At 35.7% G+C, this 21896-nt stretch overlaps 2 protein-coding genes across 9 annotated transcripts in view; one reads left to right on the top strand and one right to left on the bottom strand.

Annotated features, from left to right (window-relative positions):
* Positions 1-13861, bottom strand: part of Purg (purine rich element binding protein G) — a 38283-nt gene extending 24422 nt beyond the window's left edge. Inside the window, exons 1-2 of one of the 2 annotated variants that reach the window (XM_078031164.1) lie at positions 13347-13861; positions 12188-13057 (exon numbers count right to left, since the gene is read on the bottom strand). In XM_078031164.1, the coding sequence (XP_077887290.1) occupies positions 12188-13051 (864 nt within the window). In that variant the 5' untranslated portion in view covers positions 13052-13057; positions 13347-13861. Of the gene's footprint in view, positions 1-779; positions 13058-13346 lie in introns of those variants that run through there. The other variant, XM_078031162.1, reaches the window with a different exon arrangement.
* A 62-nt stretch (positions 13862-13923) lies between these two features.
* Positions 13924-21896, top strand: part of Wrn (WRN RecQ like helicase) — a 142235-nt gene continuing 134262 nt past the window's right edge. For 3 of the 7 annotated variants that reach the window (XM_078031156.1, XM_078031159.1, XM_078031160.1), the window contains exon 1: positions 13926-14178. The gene's annotated coding sequence lies outside the window, so the exon portion shown is untranslated. Of the gene's footprint in view, positions 14179-21896 lie in introns of all 7 variants that reach the window. The other 4 variants (XM_078031155.1, XM_078031158.1, XR_013430403.1 and 1 more) reach the window with 3 other exon arrangements.

Genomic DNA, 21896 nt, shown 5'->3' on the forward strand with positions numbered 1-21896 from the left:
TAAACTTGGTTAACAATTTATTTTCCTTTACTAAGATTTACTAAAATTATTCACTTTCCTTTACAAAGATTTATATGCCAAAATTACTTATTAAATTAAAAATATGCTTGTCTCCATACATTTAAATTGTAAGTTTTTCATGTAAGTTTTCATAATTAAATGCTACCAGATTTTTCTCAAGATAGCTGTAGAAAAGTGAGAGGAAATCAGAAAGTTAAATGTGATGAAAGGATGAAAAGGGAAGAAAAACTCTAGTCAATGTTTTAAAAAAAAAGTTGCTTAAGATTTGTAAAATTCTCAAGGCAGAATAAGTAACAGAGTCTTTTACCAAGATACTACAGTTGTTTTGACCAAAAATGTTTCCTTTTTTGTCTTTTGTAGCTCATCAGCCTAGAACAGTGGCTCTTAAAGTATGGTCCTCAGATCAGCAGCATCCACTCTCCAGGGTATGTGTCAGAAATGCAAATTCTTGGTTCTCTCCCCACCCTACCAGTCTTACTGAACAGAAACTCTGGAGCTGAGGGCCAGCAATCTATGGTTAAACATACCCTAGACGTGCTCTTATTCACACTAATGTCCTGTCCTGGAGTAATGCAGAAAAATATATATCTGTAAGTAAAGCAGTTATCCCAGTTTATTTTGGAGTTAAGAGAAAGAGGAGGAAACTTGGTAATTAAATATGAAAAGGAACAGAATGACATAGGAAGCCATGGCAGGAAGGTTGTGAGAAATCACTAAGATGGCAGGAAAAAGTTGTGTGAAATAAACATAACTCTCAATAATCTTGATAAAATTTATTTCCAATAATTTAACATAGCCATTTGTATCGTAGACCCACAACGAATAGTAATTTGTCTCTTCTTTGCCCTTACAAATAAAATTGGAATGATCCATCTGCAGTCTTATCATCTGATCCCTTTTAAAAATGACTGGCATTTATTTGGAAGTTAATCAGGATTAGAGATTCAATCTGTAAACTATATTGAAGATCAAATAAGTTGTATTTATTAGCAGCAACTTTAAACGGCTGAATAAATTCTTGTATAAGCAAATGTCTCTTGGTGTGACAGTCCTGTGCATAGGGAGTAGTTTTGATAAAATAATTCCCAGTAATCTAAGGCAGATTTATTTAGAATGACAATGACAGGGGGGTTTAGATTGTGCTTTATTAGAGTTGGAGGGGAATCATTTTCACAGTAAATCTTAAAAGGCAGCCTGGCTTAACTGAATGAGCATAATCTTTGGCTTTGGTGTTTATTTTGGTTAGAACATATTAGTTCTGAAACAGTGAACCTGTTTCTAAGCCTCTGGAAATTACATGAAAATGGGAGTGATAATGGGGTTGTTATGAGGATTAGAAATAGTAGATAAAAGTGGCCCAGAAATGCCTAGTACAAAGTATTCAATAATACTTATTAACAAATCTTAATTGATTTTTCTTTTTATTACCCTCTTCTCTTTAAAAATGCTCATGATAGCCAGATGCAGTGGCATGTCTGTAATCCCAGCTGCTTGAGAGGTTGAGACCAGTCTTGTTTAAGACCAGTGTTGGCAATTTAGGGAAAGCCTGTTTCAAAACAAAAAATAAAAGAAAGGGAGCTGGCGATCTACCTTATTGGTAAAGCGCCCTGGGTTCAATCCCTAGTACCAAAAAAAAAAAAAAAAAAAAAAAAAAAAAAAGCAAATCATGGAGCAACTTTTCATTTCTAAAATTACCTGTCAATCATGATAGTAAAAATAGTTTTCTGAAGATCAATTGTGTACTGAAAAGTGGGGAATAACTGAACTTCCAATTCCTATCATTCCAAGTGAAATCTGTTTTCTACTTATTCATCTTAAATTATTATATAGAAATATGATAAGAGTATTGAGATTAGTTAAGTAGCAGGATGTCTTTCTTATAGTCTATGGATTTTGAAATTTCGAAAATGAGCTCCGGTCTTTTTTAAAAAAAAATTTAAAATATTTTTTTAGTTGTCAATGGACCTTTATTTTTATTTATTTATATGTGGTGCTGAGAATCGAATCCAGTGTCTCACATATGCTAGGTAAGCACTCTACCATTAAGCCACAACACCAGCCCTCCAGTCTTTATTATGAGCCAATTGTTATCTGAGAAAGAAATATGATGAAATGGGGCTCTGGTAGAGGTGAGAGTAATTAAACCACTTTCCAATAGGTTACATTGTAGGGGAGGGAAAAAGAGATTGTTAGACTGATGGAAATTTCAGATTCTATTTTTACACCTGACTATAGCATGTCATAGCTCATTTGGAGTATACACTAAGCAATAATGGATTTTTTCCTACTGGAATTCAAACATTTGGCATAAATCACACTGCTAGTCTGTAGAATCTAGAAATGAAATGCAGTGATGTTTGAAGTAAGTCAGTAAATTATAAAGTATGTTCTGAATCTAGGTGTCTGAACTTATTCTTATCCTTACTCCTAAATTGTCTTCTGGTTCTGTAGTTTCAACTAGCTGGGTAGTTTTTGCATTTAGATAACATTCTTTTGGTAAAGTTGTTTGGAATGTTTGACAGGAAGCTAAAGAAAATCTCTGCAAAACAGCAACTGCCAAACTAAACTATTCTTTCATATCCCACTTAGATTTCAAACAGCAGTAAAGAGAAGCAATCAAGAACATAAAATGTATCTGCTATTTTAAGAAGAGGGAAAAGAGAAAAAATAATCTACCTCAGCCAATTCATTCTATAGAATTTGTTGAAAACAGACCAATCAAATTGCTGTTGTCAATACTACTAGCCAAAGATTATTTGTCTTATGGAATATTTCAGTAATGGGATTTTATGTATATACTTGTTTTTGAAATAATCAAAATACATGTGCATATCCATTTCAAATTCACTTAGATTACTCTTAAAAACTGTTTGATAAACAAGTAGACACCAAAAAAGAGCTTTGGGGAGAAAGGTGCCTTTTTTTTTTTTTATTACTTTCTATAGACAGTGATGGTAGCATCGTATAGCAGAGGACTGGGGTACCTAAATAAATGCCTCCATCACAAAAACCTGTGTGTTGTTTCTCTTTCTCAATCATCAGACTTTGTTGTTTTTCCACACTAAACAATTAAGCATTAGGATGTTTAATTTTTGCAAACCCTAGTAGTTATAGGTCCTCCTAAAACAGAACAACATTTCACAGATCAGTGTCTTTCCTGTTGTTCTTTGTTAAACATCATTTTAAAGGTATGCTATTCAATATGATCACAGAAAAAAGGACCAAATGCAGTACTTAATTTTTAGGGACCACCACAATCACAGTTGTAGTTTACTGTTTAGCAATGTAAATCATGGATATTTCAGTAACACAGTATTCCAAGGATGAGACTTTGTATAGATAATAAAATATTTCTTTTAAAAAATAAAGTATATGTAAGATTTGCAGTTAGTACATAATAACTTGGTGTTGGGTAAAGAGATCCATAAATGTTAAGAACTGCATTGCTGTGTTAATCCTTTGGGTATCATCACAGTTTTCAGATTTATTAGAGTTGCTTTTAATATATAAAGAGAATCTCTTATACTTTCCAATTGTGATATACTTCATCTAATTTTTTTCCACACTCTAATGATTCAGAATTTTAAAAGTTTTAGAGTAAGAGGGATCCTTAGCTTCTAGCCCAATGTTGTTCCTTCTTCATGTAAGGAAACCACCCAACAGAAGTTAAATGACTTACTCAGAGTCAGTCCAGTATTGGTGGAATTAGGTCTTACTGCTTTTTCTGAGACTCTCTTTTAAAGGTGAAATAAATATTTAGTTTTGAGAATGACTCTTTTCCTCTCATTTCTGTTAGATTAATATATTATATACAAACAAAATCATTAGCCACTACTTGATTTTTCTATTTGCTCCTTCTGTGTAACAACTTCATCAAATCCATAACAAATAATTCTCATCAAATCCATAACAAATAATAAGTAAAATCCTGAAGAAGAGTATTATCCTGCAGAACCATTTTCCCTAAAAAAATAACATGCTAAATATTTCTGAATATAGTAACTTGAAATACTATAGGAATTCTGATTTGAAGCAGATTAAAATCAGATTTATACCATTAGTCCAATAAACACAAAAATCAGTAGAAGCCTTTTCCCCTCTTTGAGCAACTCTAACTTTTAGATATTTCTTAGGGTTTATTTTCCTTTTTCTTTACCCTGCTACTTCCTAGATAAATGAAAACTGTGAATAGAACAGCTCTTTCAGAAATTAAGTATAAGAAGGTGAGAAGGCGGACAATTGCTATTCAATCTTAGAAATAAGTAAAAAAATATTAAGGAAGAAACTATATAGTCCATTTAAAATGAGTTATTTTCTTCATATAACAAAGTAACTTTGATGCAGCAGCACTAGTTCATTATACCTTAATTTACTGGTGGATATCACTGGCCTCAAGAATAAGCAATTTTTCACAAGGGATACTTAAAAAAAGGTAAAATATGGAAAACATAATTTACCAGAAAACACAAATATGGAAAACTCATAACTAGGGATGGGGGAATTAGTAACTTTTTTGGCCTAAATTCAAGCAAAATTCATTCTTTTAAAAATTTTTTTGCAGTATAGGGGATTATACCCAGTGCTTTGCTCATGCTAGGTAAATACTCTATCACTAAGCTACATCCCCAGCCCTTTTTATTTTGAAACAGGGTCTAAGTTGTCCAGGCTGACCTCAAACTTGTTGGTTTCCTGACTCAGCCTCCCCCTTAACCTTCCTGGGATCACACGTGTGTACCACCATGCCTGGCCAAAATTCATTCTTGAAAGTGAATTTACCTTCCTTTTTGACCCCTTCTTTAAATAAGGAGAAATATACAAACATAGCATTTTTAAGTTTAAACAAATAAATGCCTGGAGATTTTTTAAGTCAACCCTACAGATTCTGTAAAGGATAATCAATGATTATGATGATCAAGATGAATGAGTTATTCATAATCAAAAGATCGATTCTAAGTGAAATAAGCCAGACTCAAAAAGCCAAGGATCAAGTATTTTCTCTTACATATGGAAACTACAGGGGTGGGGGATAAAAGGGGATCTCAAGAAAATAGAAGGGATATCAACAGAGAAGAGGAAGGGAATTGAGAGGGAGGGAAAAGGGAAGGGCATGGGGAAGTAGTAGAGGGGAAATGAAATATACCAAATTATGATATGTTCATGTATGAATATACAAAAAATGAATACTACTTTTGTATATAATTATAGTGCACTAATTAAAAAATAATAGAAGAGAGATGAGAATAGCAGATTATGGTGATTAGGGGGAGGAAGGGGAGGGAAAGAAGAGAGATACTAGGGAATGAGATTAATTAAATTATGTTCTGGGCATGTAAGAATATGGCATAATGAATCCCACTATTATGTAAATTATCATGCACCAATAAAAAATAAGAAAAGAATCAAACTCTCTTATGCATTTTAAGTATGTTTATGAGCATCCTGTCTTCTAATAATATGTTTCTCATTTGATAAACAGAAAATAATGCCACCAATCATGGAAAAATTATTATAAAAGTTAAATCATTGCCTTACAATTTTCCACCTTATAGTATTTTTATAAAATTTACAGATACCAATTCATTAAAATATTCTTTCTTAATCCACATTAAAAAAAATTTCTAATCGTATTCTTTTTTTTTTTTGTACTTAGGTGCTTACCACTGAGCCAACATCTCCAGGCCTTTTTATACTTTTGAGACAGGATCTCGATAAGTTGCTTAGGGCCTCACTAAATTGCTGAGACTGGCCTCAAACTTGCATTCCTCCTGCCTTCAGTCTCCTGAGTCACTGGGATTTTAAGTGTGAGCTGCCACATCTGCTGGCTTGTATTTTTTACTCTGGCTACGTTAATTTATAAGATTGAAGGGGTCAAGTATGGGATCTTTAATTTTTCAGATAATATTTTTTTCATGATCAATATAAAAGTGATCTTAATATGCATACTTGAGGGTTGGGGGTGTAGTTTAGTGGTATAGCACTTGCCTAGCATGCATGAGGTCCTGGATATTAGATCCCCAGGATAGTAATGGGGTAGGGAAGCCAGATCAAAAGAAAATGATATGGCGGGGGGAGGGATAGTTCAGGAAATTATTAAAGTAATTTTGCTTTTATTTTCAGGTTTAGTAATAATGCTAACTTCATTTTAATACAATTACATTATTAATTTAATATTCTTCCAGCAGAGAATGGAGAAGGTACTTTTAACTCTCAAATTCTCCATTTTCACTCTTTTTCCAAATCATCACCTTCTGATCGCAAGGATTTCTGACAGATACTGGGTTCTTTAATAAAAAAAAATAATAAAAATGATGTTTTAAACAATTAGGACCAATGTTATTTCTTTGCATATACTTGGATTTGATGCAGTCATTTATACCCTTCATATTATTAAGATAAAAGGTTTATATTAATAATCAAATGATTACAAAAGTCATAATCTTTCAATATAGTTCTAATACTCATTGGCTCTTACAATGGCAAGGTCTTTGGATTAAAAAATAATAGTAACAGGATTAGTAAAAACTGAAAATTACAATTTGTTAAAGCTTTTAATATGAGTGTTTCTCACTATAGAATGTAGTTAGCTTAAAATTACACTTGGTTACATCATTTAATATCTTGCTACTCCTAAACTGTTTTACTTTAGGAAAAAAGACCCAAAATTTCTTTTTGAGGAAAGAAAAGGAGGAATATAGAAAGGCAAGATGGTTAAGAATAGGGTAGAGAAAACAGTAGTCTAATCTGAATATTTGTAAATTTTAAAAATTAAAATATATATATATATATTTGTATTTTAAGTAATTACCAAAGGAATTTATTCAAAATTTCCTTGACATTCTGTTGGTGTAATAATAATATAATGTAAATTAAATGACATGTTAACTAGGTCAAGTATGATATTTAAATAAATTTAAATAAAAACAATCCCTTAAATGCCAGATCTAAAGTAATACCACAAGGTATGGGAAAGTATATGTTTTAATTTGTATGTTTAAGAATAATTTATGTATATAAACATTTGTATATGCAGAGTAACTCTAGAAAGATACACAAGAAATTGAATAACATTGGTTACTACTTTTCATTGTCTACCCATCTGTAGCATTTAAATTTTGTACTATATGCATATTTTTCCCTATTAAAAAAATATTAGAATCCACTACTAAAATAAATTTAAATGATTTAAAATGTAATGTCAAAGTAAGAACATAGGCTGATATTTTCCATCATACAAGAAAATATACTATTATTTTTCTAAAACCTACCTAACATAAATTTGGGTATATTTTCTTTATGACAGATTTACTGTGATCTAAAAACCACAATATTCACTTGATATTAAATTGGGAAACACATTTTTCCTGTACTTCATTGCTATAGTGTTGTGGACTATGGATTGTCTCAACAGCATGCTAGTATCTTTATTCCCTCATGGGCTAGCCAACATTCATCATTTCTCTGTGAAAGTCAAGAAATCTTTAAGGAATCTTCAGAAAGATTTTAAGAATCTTATCTGGCAGTGATAAATATCATACTTGCATTATTTTATAGGCATAGAATCAGTGTCAACTTCTCTTTGTTAAATATTCTGCCAAAGGTGTTTGGTATTTTGGTAAAGACGATTTCAAACTAAAGTGGTGACTAAGCAAAGCTCTCACATAAAGCTTGGAATAAGATTTCATAGTTTCAGTGAAAGACATTTGGAAATAAGCAGGACAAAAATATCTCACACATGAAAAAATTATTTTTAGAAAACCACTCAAAAATTCAAGTTAAATCTTACTCATTTAAATATTAAAATAACTATAAAACAAAATTTAAAGGAATGACAATACATACATCAGCTTTCAATGGTAGCTGCTTATTAAAAATGAGTATCTGAGGGTGTATTTCAATTTCATCCTCTTCAAATTGTGCAGCTGAGATAAATGTTTATTTTACTGAAAATATTTGCAAAATTACAATATAAATACATGATTATATTAAGATAGGATGACTATATAATGTATTCTTATCTATAGATATAAAATGAATGCAGTAAATATAGCACACTTTTGATGAATTGTTAGTACACAGTGTTTTCAGTAAAGTACATACAACCTATTATTAAGCAACAATTATCTACTTTTCACATGTACATCTTAGGAAGTTTTTAGGATGGAAGGATAACTAATTCCTCCAATACCCTCTTTAGTTGGCGAAGGGTTAGTACTTTTGCAAATTTTGATTTGTTGTATTTATTTTAGTAACTTATTAGGCTCTTTGCACTTCTTTAACTTGAAACATTATTTCTTTAGTCTGAGTGTTTAAAAAATATCAGCTAACCCATACTTGTAACTTTAGTATAGAATCAAGTTCTTATTATCAGTTACTTGAATCAGAATAAAACAGAATCATTAAAATTTTTTTAATTTGGAAAAATTCTCAGAATTAACTTTCAGAGTATTATGGAGGGTGTGTCTTCAAATAGATACAGTCTGAACTGCAATACTAATCTGGACTAGAAATAGTCTTTAAGAATACAAATATGAACTCTACTTTAAAATTCTTTGTTAAATGTATTGGGATTTATTTCAAAAGCATCTTCTACCCTTCTCCATTACACTGATTTAATGGAAACCTGTTACATCAACAGTTCCAACACAAACATATTCATGCAAGAGATCACCCTACAGATTCTAACTACATAGTTATTGGAACACATCCCACCTGTCAAGTGGCATAAATGTACATCTTCTATATACAAAAGGTAAAGTGCATTATTAAATTAGTGAACTGACAGATTGTCTGCCTGGACCATATAGCTTTCAAATAGACAAATGTGAAATTCTCTTATTAGAACCAACTTTTTCAAGAGGTTCCAACTAGCTTTTCCACCCTGTCATTTTTTTTTTTTTTGGCCATGCTCTTTTTAGTGCAAATATGCTTGTGTTTGACTCAAGTTTAAGGGACATGGCAGTTTGGGGCTTTAATAAGGAAAATTATAAAATGTGGCAGAACTTTAATACCTTTATAATACATTGCATCTTTTGCATATAAGCAACAAATTAGTGCTGCTTTCAATTGCTAGGAGCACACTGCCAACAATTATGAGGAACCCGTTTCCAAATTTCATACTATTAGCTTATACTATTACAGTTTGAGTCTGTACCACATTATGCCTGGATTATTATGTGCAAACATCATCAGTGTTTTAGCATTATGCAGTGAACAAGTAATTTTGGTTACTAACTTCAATGCTCATTTTTTACTTCAACGTCCAGTTGCCTTAAGAGTTTAATGTCTTCAAGGCAAAGATCCTATTGTTTTGAGGAATACCATGTACACTTGCAGCTCCATTTACGTTAAAAATGACAATAAAATATATATTGCACAGATAAGACTAGTAGCTTATTTAATAAGATACATGGCATTACATGTCCTAATACCAGAGTTTTGAACTGGATCATGCTTAATTATGGCTAATGAATTCTTGGGAAATTTTAGTATCAAAAATCATAGCATTATTTTCATTTCTCAATGAATATGTTAACTATGAAAAAGTGAAACAAAAGGACTGGTAGAAGCCTTAATGATTCTAAGAGTATATTCAATTGCCAGTATATATCCATCTATCCAATTTGCAGCTTTGAGATGGTAAAAACTTTGAAGTATACATACAAGGCAGAAAATTTGGCTGCTTAACTAATTCCTTACTTAAATAATTAAAGCAAAATTAAACTAATAATTTTATATACAATGAATTAAAATATTTAAGTCTGACATAGTATTGTGTATATATACATATATATGTATATGTACACACACATACTCAAATCTTATCAGACCAAAAAAGAAATCATTTAATCCTAATGGATATAAATATTTTTAAAATGAAGGTTTTAAGAGAGAGCATACACTCATAGCAATAGTGATAGGAATAATCAAATCTTGTAATATTCACAGCTCCAGTTTGCCAAAATCTGACAGGTTGATTATTAATAGGCACTATGATGGGCAGCAATAACAATCAGTAGTACAGTAATTCAAGTGCACATCACTCCTTCATAAACGAAAAACTATATTTTTAGCAAGCCTACAAAGTTATGTTATTTTACAGTTTAAAAATCCTTGCTACTTTTATTGTTTCAACACCCACCATGTGCTATTAACTTTAGTTATTAACATCATCTTCTAACCTTCAGTTGTTCCATAGTGATCCAGATGATCCACAATTATAATAAACTGAGATTCCTCATACTGCTTGAGGAAATGTGAAATATAATCTGCAAACCAATACCAGTATATATGTCTGAGTTACTGATCACTTGTTCTTATGTGACATAAACCAATAAAATTTTCTCAATTCATACCTTAAAGTTTTCTTAGAAACTTAAATGCATTTGGAGACAAAGTCTGAAGGAAAAAACTTAAATAATTTTGAGTTATAGCTTATCAAAGAGCTACATTCTGACCTCAATCCATGCAGCCAGCTCTCATCAATGAGAGCTATATTTGGGGGTTGAAATCAGTGTTCTGGCTCTTAGAACATGATTATATGAACTTACTATGTGGGAGGTGAATAAAAGCCAAGATAAAAGACAATTTCATTCAGAATAAAATGAAGCTTAACAGATGAAATTTCAGTTAATACAAGTTGGGTTGGTACACATATACACTATATCCACTTGTTTAAAAATTGCTTAGGTGTTGAAAAATTGATGTGGCACTTTCTGGAAAGTAATTTTTAATACAGGTAAAGGGATGAGTCTTGTGTAAAGTAAACCTCTTTTAAGTACCTTAAAGAGCACCTTGGAAAATGCCTGAATTTTCCTTTCAAATATGTTTACAACGAATCTAATTTTCAAATAATATTTTCCCAGGAAAAAAATTGTATTCTAAAGTCTTTAGGAAGAATATTTTTACTTCCCCTTTTGGAATTAAAACACCTGTAAAAGTTTGGTTTATACTGGAAGCTTGATGTGGTTTTAAGGGTGGCAACTCCAAAAGCACTACTGAAGTATATTATTACAGATATAGTTTTATATTAGATAACTGGTGACCAACCCCTCTGAAGTAGTTAAAACAAAACTCATAAAATATAATACCTTGAATTCATGACATATTTTAGGGATAAACCTATCACAATCTTCAAACTAGCACGAAATGCTAAAACACCAAAATTTCCATAGCAAAGCCACTGGATGAAGCCTCCCACTCAATTGTAATGTAAATGAAATTCCTGAACAGTTGGAAAATCAATACAACTATGTGGTACAACAAACAGAAGTGAAGATAAGATTTTAACTAGCTTAGGATACCCAATTAAAATGCTCCCATGGCTTTGATATGGCAACTGTAAACTGTAGGGTTACCACAAAATTTGAAAATTATAGAATACTCTAGTTAATTCTTAAGGAATATTAAAGGTTTAATTATCTAATAAGATTTGATCCTTTAATGGTACTGTTCAATATTATTATCCAATGGACAATATTTTTCTATTTTTTCTTTTATAAATAAATATAATGATGATACTTGATATAAGATTCTGTTTCTGTGGTAACTGTCCTACAGGTAAGCTTAGCAGTTTTTAATAATATAGGAATGGAATACTGTTTTGGAAATTTGTTAAATAGAAAATCACACTTCCATAATAAGTATATGTATCTTTTTTCAGGATTATGTCATAGTGCAATATAAATCTTAGTTATGATATTTAGAAGGTCAGAATGTCACATTTTGTGCTGATTTGCATACTTCAATAGTCTGGAGCAGTTGAAGCAGCTAAACTATTTAGCTCTGGGAAGGTTGGAATTCCCATAAGAATTATAGTGATCTATGCATAACATAACATGAAAATCAGACTTCTTGAAGTATAAACTACTAGAGGTATTACTAATAACAAAGGGCCAAAAAAGAGGAAAAACTTCTTCAAATGATTATGGATCAGTACTTTTAGCCAATTTATGATTTTAAATTTTGCCTGATGGAGTTCAATTTCACTCTAGTCGAGGCATTCTTGTTCTTCACCACTGGCCCTTCTGCCATCCATTCTCTTTTCTTTATGGCTGTTGCAAATTTTCCTCATCTCTTCTTCATACTTGATAAAATTCTCCCCAAACCTTGTCCAAGCTTTGAATGGAACAGTAATAGTATTACGGTAAGGTGGCCTCACCTCACTTACCTTCAGGAAAATTCCATATTTATTAGAGCCCACATCAAAGTAGAACCTTTTATTGTCCACTCTGAAAGAAGTCCCCTCTGGGAGTTCAAGTGGGTCATCATCTCCACCTCTTCGTTCTTCTATGTCCCCTTCGCCATAGTCTTCAATCAGCTGAACCAAGGCATCACGAAACTCAATCATTCCTTGTGCTGGGAGGACAATAGTCTGTTCTTGGCCCAAACTGTGGCCAAAATAACCTATCATGCCGGTTCCCCGCATCATGGTTTGTCTAATTCTTAGGAAGCGACCCCGCTGATTTTCCTTTAGGTCTAGGTAATATTTCCTATTGTCTCTCTCTATATAGTCTGTTTTGAGGACACTGTGAGTATGCTCTTCAGACCCAACGGAGACTGGCGGGGAGGGTGCTGAGTGCTTCTGCCTCCTCCTGGAACCTTGCTCTTTGCTGTGGCCATGCTCTTGCCTGTGGCCTTTCAGGCCCAGGTGGGCGTAATGCTCGATGAAGTCCCCTAAACAGTCCTTCAGCTCCGCTGCCACAGACAAGGATAGGGTCAGCTTACTCTTTCTGATATTGTCCTGCCGGCCTCTCCCTATCCAGACTTCGGCTATCTTTAGGAACCGGCCCCGGGAGCTTTGCTTCACGTCTAGGTAAAACCTCTTTTTTTGGATGTCCACTCGTTTGGAGGCCAGCTCCTGGATTTCGGTTGTGCCCCCAGCCTGATTAGGGGTGGCTGAAGCAGCGTAGTGGGGGTAGTGAGAGTGCTGGGCCTGGGGATACAGTCTACTCTTGCTTAGGCCAGAGCCCCCTATATTCTTGCCTCCACGGCCGCGGCCGCCGCCGCCTCCCCTCCGCCTGGCTCTTTCCATCTTCAGCTGCAAGTGACAAACAGACACACAGGGTGGGGTGGGGGAGGGGTGTTGAGAACAATCGCAGACGCCCCTCAGCCTGCAGTGCCCCCGCCCGGGACCCCCACATCCACTAGAAGCCCATGGCTCTGGCCTGTGCCCGATCGTCGTCGTCGTCGTCGGCGACGGCGGCTCCCGGCTCTGCACTGGGTACACAGCATCCCTCCGCCACCCTCGGGCCTCCCATTCCCGCACGCAGCCGGGCCGCCCACCTCAGGCTCCGCAGCACTGGGGTCCCCAGTCAGCAGGCACTCACATCATCTCTGCCATCATCGCCGCCGCCGATGCCCTTCACGACCGCCGCCGCCGCCGCCAGCTCTCGGCCCCTCTGCTGCAGCCGCCGCAGCCGCCGCCCCCCGCCTCCTCCCCCGCCTCTGCCCGCACTGCCCCCCGCCGGAGCAGCGGGGCAGGGGCATCGCCTGCGGCGCCCACCGCCGCCGCCGCCCCTTCTGCGGCCGCTGCCTCTCTTCGGGCACCGGCCCGACACCAGCGGGGAGGGGAAGGAGGAGGCGGGGAGGCTGACGGCGGGGGGCGGGGGGTGGACCCCGCCTCCCCGGTACAGCCAGCTGAAGGGATGAAGGGGTCTGGAGCCGTCCCTCGAGACGCGCCCTGACAGAAGCCCAGCGCGTGGGGATGGAGCGTGCGTGTGAGGTGACGAGACAGGTGTGAAGATGGGAATAAGGGTAGGGTGGTAGGAGTGCTCAGACTTCCACGGATTCCGCCGGGATGTCGGACTCTGGCGGCTCACCGGCACGGGCACGGCGACTACACTTCCCGACGTGCTCAGCGGCATCCAACATTTGCGCATGCGTGCCACGGCGCGCCAGCCCCAGCGGAAAGAACTGTGGTGGGAGGGCTACGACGCCGCGCGAGCGCTGTCATTCGGGGGCGGGGCCAGGGAAAAGACGGTCTCCCAGAGCTGAGGTGTACGGTGCGCGCCAGTGAAACTCCCATGTGGATTCTGCAGCGCCGGAGTGAATTTGGTTGATTTGGTGCCTAGCCTGGATGCCCAGGTTACAGGCCTTGGTGTTCTGGCGTCCCACAAAACTTCCAGCTGGAGAATTCCCGTTGAACTGGCTCTTCTCAGGGTAACGTACCCTCGCCACTCCTGCTTCCCTTAGCCTCCCACCCCGGGGGATGCCATTTTAAGCTTTTCCGACACTTGGAGGTGTTCAGACCTCTGGTGCAGGTCCCGGGGCTGTTTGGGAGATTCGTAGAAACGGACTGTCTCTTTTTCCTGTTCCCTCGGGAAGAGGAGCCCAGACCGCGGGTAGGCCGTCTCGGAGTTTTATCAGTCTGTAGTTGTGCTTCCACGCCCCTTCCGCCCCCTGCATGCGTGACAGGTTGTCTGTTGGTTGGAACTATCTTTCATTTCTGATCTTTTGCTATTCCTATCATCGAGACACTCCATGTTTACCTAACAAAAGTCTAGGGAAAAAAACCTGGTATCTGTGGTTTAGCAAGTTGTGTTGGGTTTCTTCAGTCTATATTCAGTTTTCTTCTGGTTGGATCTGACTTGTTCTCTGTATAAATTTGATATGTAAAGATATTACTTCCTGTTAGAGATGGCAATAAAATTTTTAGGGTGTGTGTTTAAACTTCATATGGTTTACTGACCATATAAAGGATGTTGGAGGTCCAGATGGGTAGGGCAGTTCAGATTTCCTTGACATAGTTGTCTCCATTTATTTAACTTGGGGATTGAACCCAGGGTCTCCCACTGAACTATATCCCCAGCCCTGTTAGTTTTTGCGATGATTGGGAATCGAACGTAAGACACTGCACATGCTAGGCAAGTCCTCTACCACTGAGCTGTATCCCCAGCCGTCCCTGTGTTAATGCAACAAATACTTAACAGAGATCCCAACAATGTATAAAGCAGAAAAATCTCTTTGCTATTAGTGCTTACGTTTTAGTGGAAAGAGATGTACAAAAAGTAAAATGTATAGTATGCTGGAAGGTGAAAATCCTATGGAGAATAATATAAGAAAGGAATGACGAGTGTGAGTGGGATCTGTAATTTTACAATAATTGGTCTGGGAAAAACCTCACTGAGAAGCTAATTGAGTAAAGAGCTGAAAGAATTGAGAGATTGATTACCTGTGACTATCTTATTTCCTGTGGAATTTTGACCCAGTGGACAAGTGGGGGATAGGACATAGATATAAATGGTTGTGATATTGATAGTTATGGTGATGATGGAAGTCCATAAATATCCAACTCAAATACCTTTAATTGATTTCTGTTTAACTCTGGAAAGTTAGATATTGAATTATATGTGGTTATATTACAACTCATAATTAACCCATAGGCCCTTTATGGATTTGTTTTTATCAAACTATTATTGTTGGAGTAGTAAGTAACTTAAACCATCTTTTTCTTTCTGTCCTTTTTTTCTTAATAGAATCTCACTATGTTGCCTAGGCTGGTCATGAACTCTTGTGCTCAAGTGATCCTCCTACTTTAGACATGTGCTACTATGCCTTGCTTTTTAATATCTTTGCTTGTCAGTTCAAAATCCTTCACTAAGGGTTTATTCTAATCCAGCTAGTGTAAAGTTTTTTCCTGATTTTCTGTGCAGTCTGCTTCTTGGGCTGGTCTTTCCTTTTGGGGTTAATGGACTATTGTGAATAATGCATTCATGAGAAGTCAGGCAGAGAAGCAGGAGTACTCTATGACCTTGTAGTTTCATATCTAGGAACCTTTAGAAATAATAATAATAATAATAATAATAATAATGATGATGTCTAGAAACCCCCACATATGTACATGGGTGTTCATTGAGGATTATTTATGGTAATTTTTTCAAATATCCTGTCATCAGTAAGGAATAGTTAAATAAATCATCATAGCTAAAGATAATGGAATTTTAAAAATTAAATTATTTATTTATTCTAATTTGTTATTCATGATGGCAGAATGCAATTCATTTCATATTACACATATAGAGCACAAGTTTTCAAGTCACTGATTGTACACAAAGTATTTCACACCATTCATGTCTTCATATATGTACTTAGGTTAATGATGTCTAACTCATTCTACAATCATTCCTACCCCTTTACTCCCTCCTTTCCCCTCCTTCCCCTTTGCACTATCTAAAGTTCCATTCCTCCCATGCTCCCCCCCCCATCACCATTATGAGTCAGCATCCTCATATCAAAGAAAACATTAGGCCTTTGGTTTTGTGGGATTGGCTTGCTTCACTTAGCATTATATTCTCCAACTTCATCCATTTACCTGCAAATGCCATGATTTTATTCTCTTTTATGCTGAGTAATGTTCCATTGTGTATATATGCCACATTTTTTAATCCTTTCATCCACTGAAGGGCATCTAGGTTGGTTCCATAATTTAGCTATTGATATGGCTGTGTCCCTATAGTATGCTGTTTTTAAGTCCTTTGGGTATAAACCAAGGAGTGGGATAGCTGGGTCAAATGGTGGTTCCAAGTTTTCTAAGGAATCTCCATACTGCTTTACATATTGGCTGCACCAATTTGCAGTCCCAACAGCAATGTATGATTGTGCCTTTTCCCCCATATCCTCGCCAACATTTTATTATTGTTTGTATTCTTTTTTTTTAATATTTATTTTTTAGGTGTAGATGGACACAACACAATGCCTTTATTTTTATGTGGTGCTGAGGATCGAACCCAGGTCCCGCCCCTGCGAGGCTAGTGTTCTACTCCTGAGCCACAATTCCAGCCCTATAGTTTGTATTCTTGATAGCTCCCCTTCTGACTGGAGTGAGATGAAATCTTAGAGTACTCTGTTTATCATAGCTAAAGATAATGGAATTTTATATTGACTTAAGAGATCAGATTAAGAGGAGGTGTTAGGGCCAGGATGTATGTAGCTTAGTGATAGAAGCCCTGGGTTTTATCCCCAACATGGTTAAAAAAAATTGGTATTAGGTTTTAGGTTTTAGTTATCCTGTTAACAAAGATGCTTTCATTGGAAAAACCAAAGTCAAGCTGACTTCAGCAATAAGAGGTTATTTGTTGGACTGAGGCTGTAGTAGCTCAGTGACAGACTGTTTGCCTACACATGTGAGGCGTTGGGTTTAATCCTTAGCACCATATAAAAAATAAACAAATAAAATAAAGGCATATTGTCCATCTACAACTACTAAAAAAAAATTAAAAAAGAGGTTATTTGTTGATAGCTTTAATAGATACATCCTGAGGTAGAGTGGCTTTCTGACAATTTTCTGGCCCTGTGCATTGACTTCTATGAAACTACCTTCAGGGTGGTTTCTTGTATAGCTATAATAAGATGGCTAGCTTCATCAAACATATATATATATATATATATATATATATATATATATATATATATATATATACATACACACACACATACATACATATACATATATACATCTATATGTATATATACACACATATACACATACATATATACACATATATACATATATATGTGTGGTGTGTGTATCTATCTATCTATCTATCTATCTATCTATGGATATCCTTCATATCTAGCAGGAGCAAAAGCATCCTTTCCCTCATCATAGAAGTAGTGTTCTGAGTTATTGTAATTGGGCTATCTTGGAACCAATAATTAAAACCAGGAGATGGATTCCAGAGAACTGAGACTTGGGTTATAGTTTCTTATCTCTGAATTGATTGTATGATGTTGAGAATGGAATTTTCCTGTTGGACTTAAGACAATTAGATTTCACCTCCGGTATTGGTGGTGAGATCTGTTTCAACCAAAAAGCTTTACTATTACACATGGTGGGGTATGGAATAGATTGCTCTTAAAACATACTGCACACAATGGGCCTGTAACCCTCTTCTTTCCTAGTGTGTATATATATATTTTTTGGTATTGGGGATTGAACCTAGAGCCTCTATCATGTTAGGCAAATGCCCCACCACTGAATTATTTCCTAGTCCTCTTCTTTTATAGTATTAAGGTAACTAGCCTCTTTTTCTTCCATGCGTTCCTGTTTTTATTAAAACCATAAGACATGTATATTCTCAGGATTCTAAGTTGAAAAAGTGTGTTTACACTGCTTATTATTTATAGAGGCCTTTCATATTGCTCCTCAGATTGCAAGAAAGATGTAGATGGAGGAGAGAGGGTGGAAAAGGAGAGGGGAAAGAGAGGGTGGGGAGGGAAAGGGAAATAGTATGGGGACAGAGAATGGGAATGAGAGAATGAATTTTGTGCATGTTGAGAGAAGCAAATGAACTTTAGAATATTGTACCCCACTCTTAACATATCTGACCTCAGTGCTATTCTGTTCCCTGTAGGGGCTCTTATTAACTGATATGTATCCTCCTGGATTGTTTTTTACATTTACATATACAGTCAGCTCTCTGAATCCATGGGTTATCATCATCATCAGTAGATTCAGCCTATCATGGATCAAAAATATTCAGAAAAAAATTGTTTCTGTACTGAGCCATTTTTTTCTTGTCATTATTTCCTTAATAATATAGTATAACAACTATGTGGCATTTACATAGTTATTAGGTATTATAAGTCATCTAGAGATATAATATATATAGGCTATATTGCAAATACACCACCATTTTATATGGGACTGAGTATCTACTCATTTTGGTATGTGGGGGGTGGTCCTGTAACTAATCGCCCATAAGTACTGAGGGGCAACTATACACAGAATTTCATCTTATATTAAAATTTAAATGGTAACTATTGCTGACAGTTTTTCCTGTTTCACTTAGCACATATCATAGAGAACTTGTTAATACATACTTCTGTTTTCTTTTACTGTCTGCTTAGTTTGCTATATTGTGGATGTGTCATTGTTTAACTATTAATTTACTAATTGCTTTCAGTATTTTTGCTATTATAAATAGTAATGAGCAACCTTTACTTTTTTGTGTATATATGCCAGTATTTCCACAGCGTAGGTGTAGTTGCTAATTTGAAGGTTATGCAGATTTAACTTTTGGTGTCTTCTACAAAACATCTCAAAATGGTAGGACTAGTTTTTTTTGCTCTCTTGCAAACACTGTATATGATCAGTTTTTTAAAATTTTTGCCAGTAATGGGATAGCCAGTTGTGTTGACCCCATTTATTGAACAGTTTGAACAGTGATTAGAATGCTTCCTTTATCCTATGTCAAGATTCCATATTTACCAGATCTATTTCTGGAGATGGTATGGTATGTTGTATTTATTTATTTAGTACGTATTTTTAAGGTATACAATATTAAGTTTTGAAATACGTGGAATGAAATGATTAATTACTAATGGTTAAGCAAATTAATATCCATCAGCTTCTACAGTTACCTTTTATTTTCTTTGTTTGGTAAGAGCATCTAAAATCTACTCACTTCATAAAACTTCAGTGTACTATGTAATGTACATGAAAACTGTAGTTTTCATGTTATATCTTAGATCTTTAGACTTATTTATTTTTTGTAACTAAGTTTGTACCCTTTGACCTTCCTTCTTCTCTTTTCCTTCCCCTCCTGACTCTAGTAGTCCGGGTCTAATGTTTGTTTCTAAGTATTTGAACTTTCTAAAGATTCTATATTTAAGTGAGATCATGCCATGTTTTTCCTTTTGATTTTGACTTATTTCACTTAACATAGTATTCTCCAGGTATATACATATTGTTACAAATGGCAGTATTTCTATCTTATTGAAGTCTGAATAATATTCTATTTTGTGTGTGTGTGTGTGTGTGTGTGTGTGTGTGTGTGTGTGTGAGTGACAATTTCTTTATCCATTCATTCCTTGATGGACACTTAGATTACTTCCATACCTTAGCTATTGTGAATAATGCTGCAGAATGTGGAAGCTGAGATATCTCTATGAAGTGCTGATTTTTTTGGGGGGGAGTGGGCACTAGGATTGAACCCAGTGGTGCTTAATCATTGAACCACATCCCCAGCCCTTTTTATATTTTATTTAGAGAAAGGGTCTCATTGAATTGCTTAGTTCCTCACTAAGATGCTGAGGCTGGTTTTGACTTTGCGATTCTCCTGCCTTAGCCTTCTGTGCTGCTGGGTCATCGTGGTTTTGATGATTACTGATGCTGAGCACCTTTTCATATACTGTTTGGTCATTTTTGTATCTGATTTGGAAAAATCTATATTCCAAGTTCTTTGCCCATTTTAAAATTGTTATTTGCTTGTGAGTTTATGAGTTTCTAATATATTTTGGATACTAATTATTTATTATATATATGATTTGAAAATTTTTTTTCATTCTTTAGACTTTCTTTTTATTTTGTTGATTGTTGCCTTGCTATTCAGAAACCTTTTAACTTGATGTAGTCTTACTTGTTTATTTTTACTTTTGTTGCCTGAACTTTTGATGTGATATCCAAAACATTGTGGCCAAGACCAGTTATCAAGGAACTTTTCTTTTTTTTTCTTTTAGTTTTAGGTCTTTAATCCATTTTGTGTTGATTTTTATGTATGGTATAATATAAGCATTCAGGTTTATTATTTGTGTTTGTGTGGTGGTAGGGGTTGAACCCAGGGTCTTAAACATTCGAGGCAGGTGCCCTACCTCCTATGTCCCCAGCCCTAGGTTTATTCTTTTGGATGTGGATATATACTTTCTTTTTTAAAAAATATTTTTATTTATTTATTTATTTTTTGTAGCTGTACACAATAACTTTTATTTATTTTTATGTGGTGCTGAGGATCAAACCCAGGGCCTTGTACATGCGAGTCGAGTGCTCCACTGAGCCATAACCCCAGCCCCATGGATATCTACTTTCTAAGTACCATTTCTTTAACTTTTTTTTTTTAAATTGTTGTACTAGGAATTGAACCCAGGGCTTCAAACATGCTAGAGAAGTGCTCTCCCACTGAGCTACACTCCCCAGCCCTTTATTCATTTTATTTTGAGACAAGGCCTTGCCCAGACTGGCCTTGAACTTTTGGTCCTCCTCTCTCAGGATTCTAAGTAACTGGAATTGCAGGTGTTTGCCACTAGGCCTGGCTCCCAACATTTATTGAAGAGATTATTGAAGTGTCTTCTTGGAAACCTTTTCCAAAATTAATTTACTGTGTATGCTTTGGTTTATTTCTGACTTCTCTGTTCTGTTCCATTGGTCTTTGTGTCTGTTTTTATGCTAATGCCATACTGTTTTTATCACTATAGCTTAGTAATATAATTAGAAATTAGGAAGTTGAGATACCTTCCTTCTCTTTTTAATTTTCTGGGGATGTAGCTCAGTGGTAGGGGGTTTGCCTACCATGTGTGAGGCTCTGGCTTCTATCCCCAGCTTGGGGTGGGAGGGAATGTTTTGATTCTTTCAAATCTTTTGTTCCATACCAATTTTGGAATTGATTTTTTTTTTTTAAAATTCTGTGAGAAATGCCACTGGGATTTAAAAAAAATACTTGTTTTTTTTGGGCTGGGGATGTGGCTCAAGCGGTAGCACGCTCGCCTGGCATGCATGCGGCCCTGGTTCAATCCTCAGCACCACATACAAACAAAGATGTTGTGTCCGCCAAATACAAAAAAATAAATATTAAAATTCTCTCTCTCCCTCTCTCTCACTCTTAAAAAAAAATAAAAATAAAGCCTCTACTTTCCACTCTAAAAAAAAAAAATACTTGTTTTTAAAAAAATGTAGTTGGACACAATACCTTTGTTTTATTTATTTATTTTTATGTGGTACTGAGGATCGAACCCAGGGCCTCACACGTGCTAGGTGAGTGCTCTACCACTGAGCCACAACCACAGCCCTGCCACTGGGATTTTGACAGGAATTGTGTTCGCTTTGTATATCTCTTTAGTTTTTAACAATATTCATTCTCCTAATTCATGAACATGTGGTATCT

Source organism: Ictidomys tridecemlineatus, chromosome 14 (genome assembly GCF_052094955.1).
Source record: "Ictidomys tridecemlineatus isolate mIctTri1 chromosome 14, mIctTri1.hap1, whole genome shotgun sequence".
NCBI classification, from domain to species: Eukaryota; Metazoa; Chordata; class Mammalia; order Rodentia; family Sciuridae; genus Ictidomys; species Ictidomys tridecemlineatus.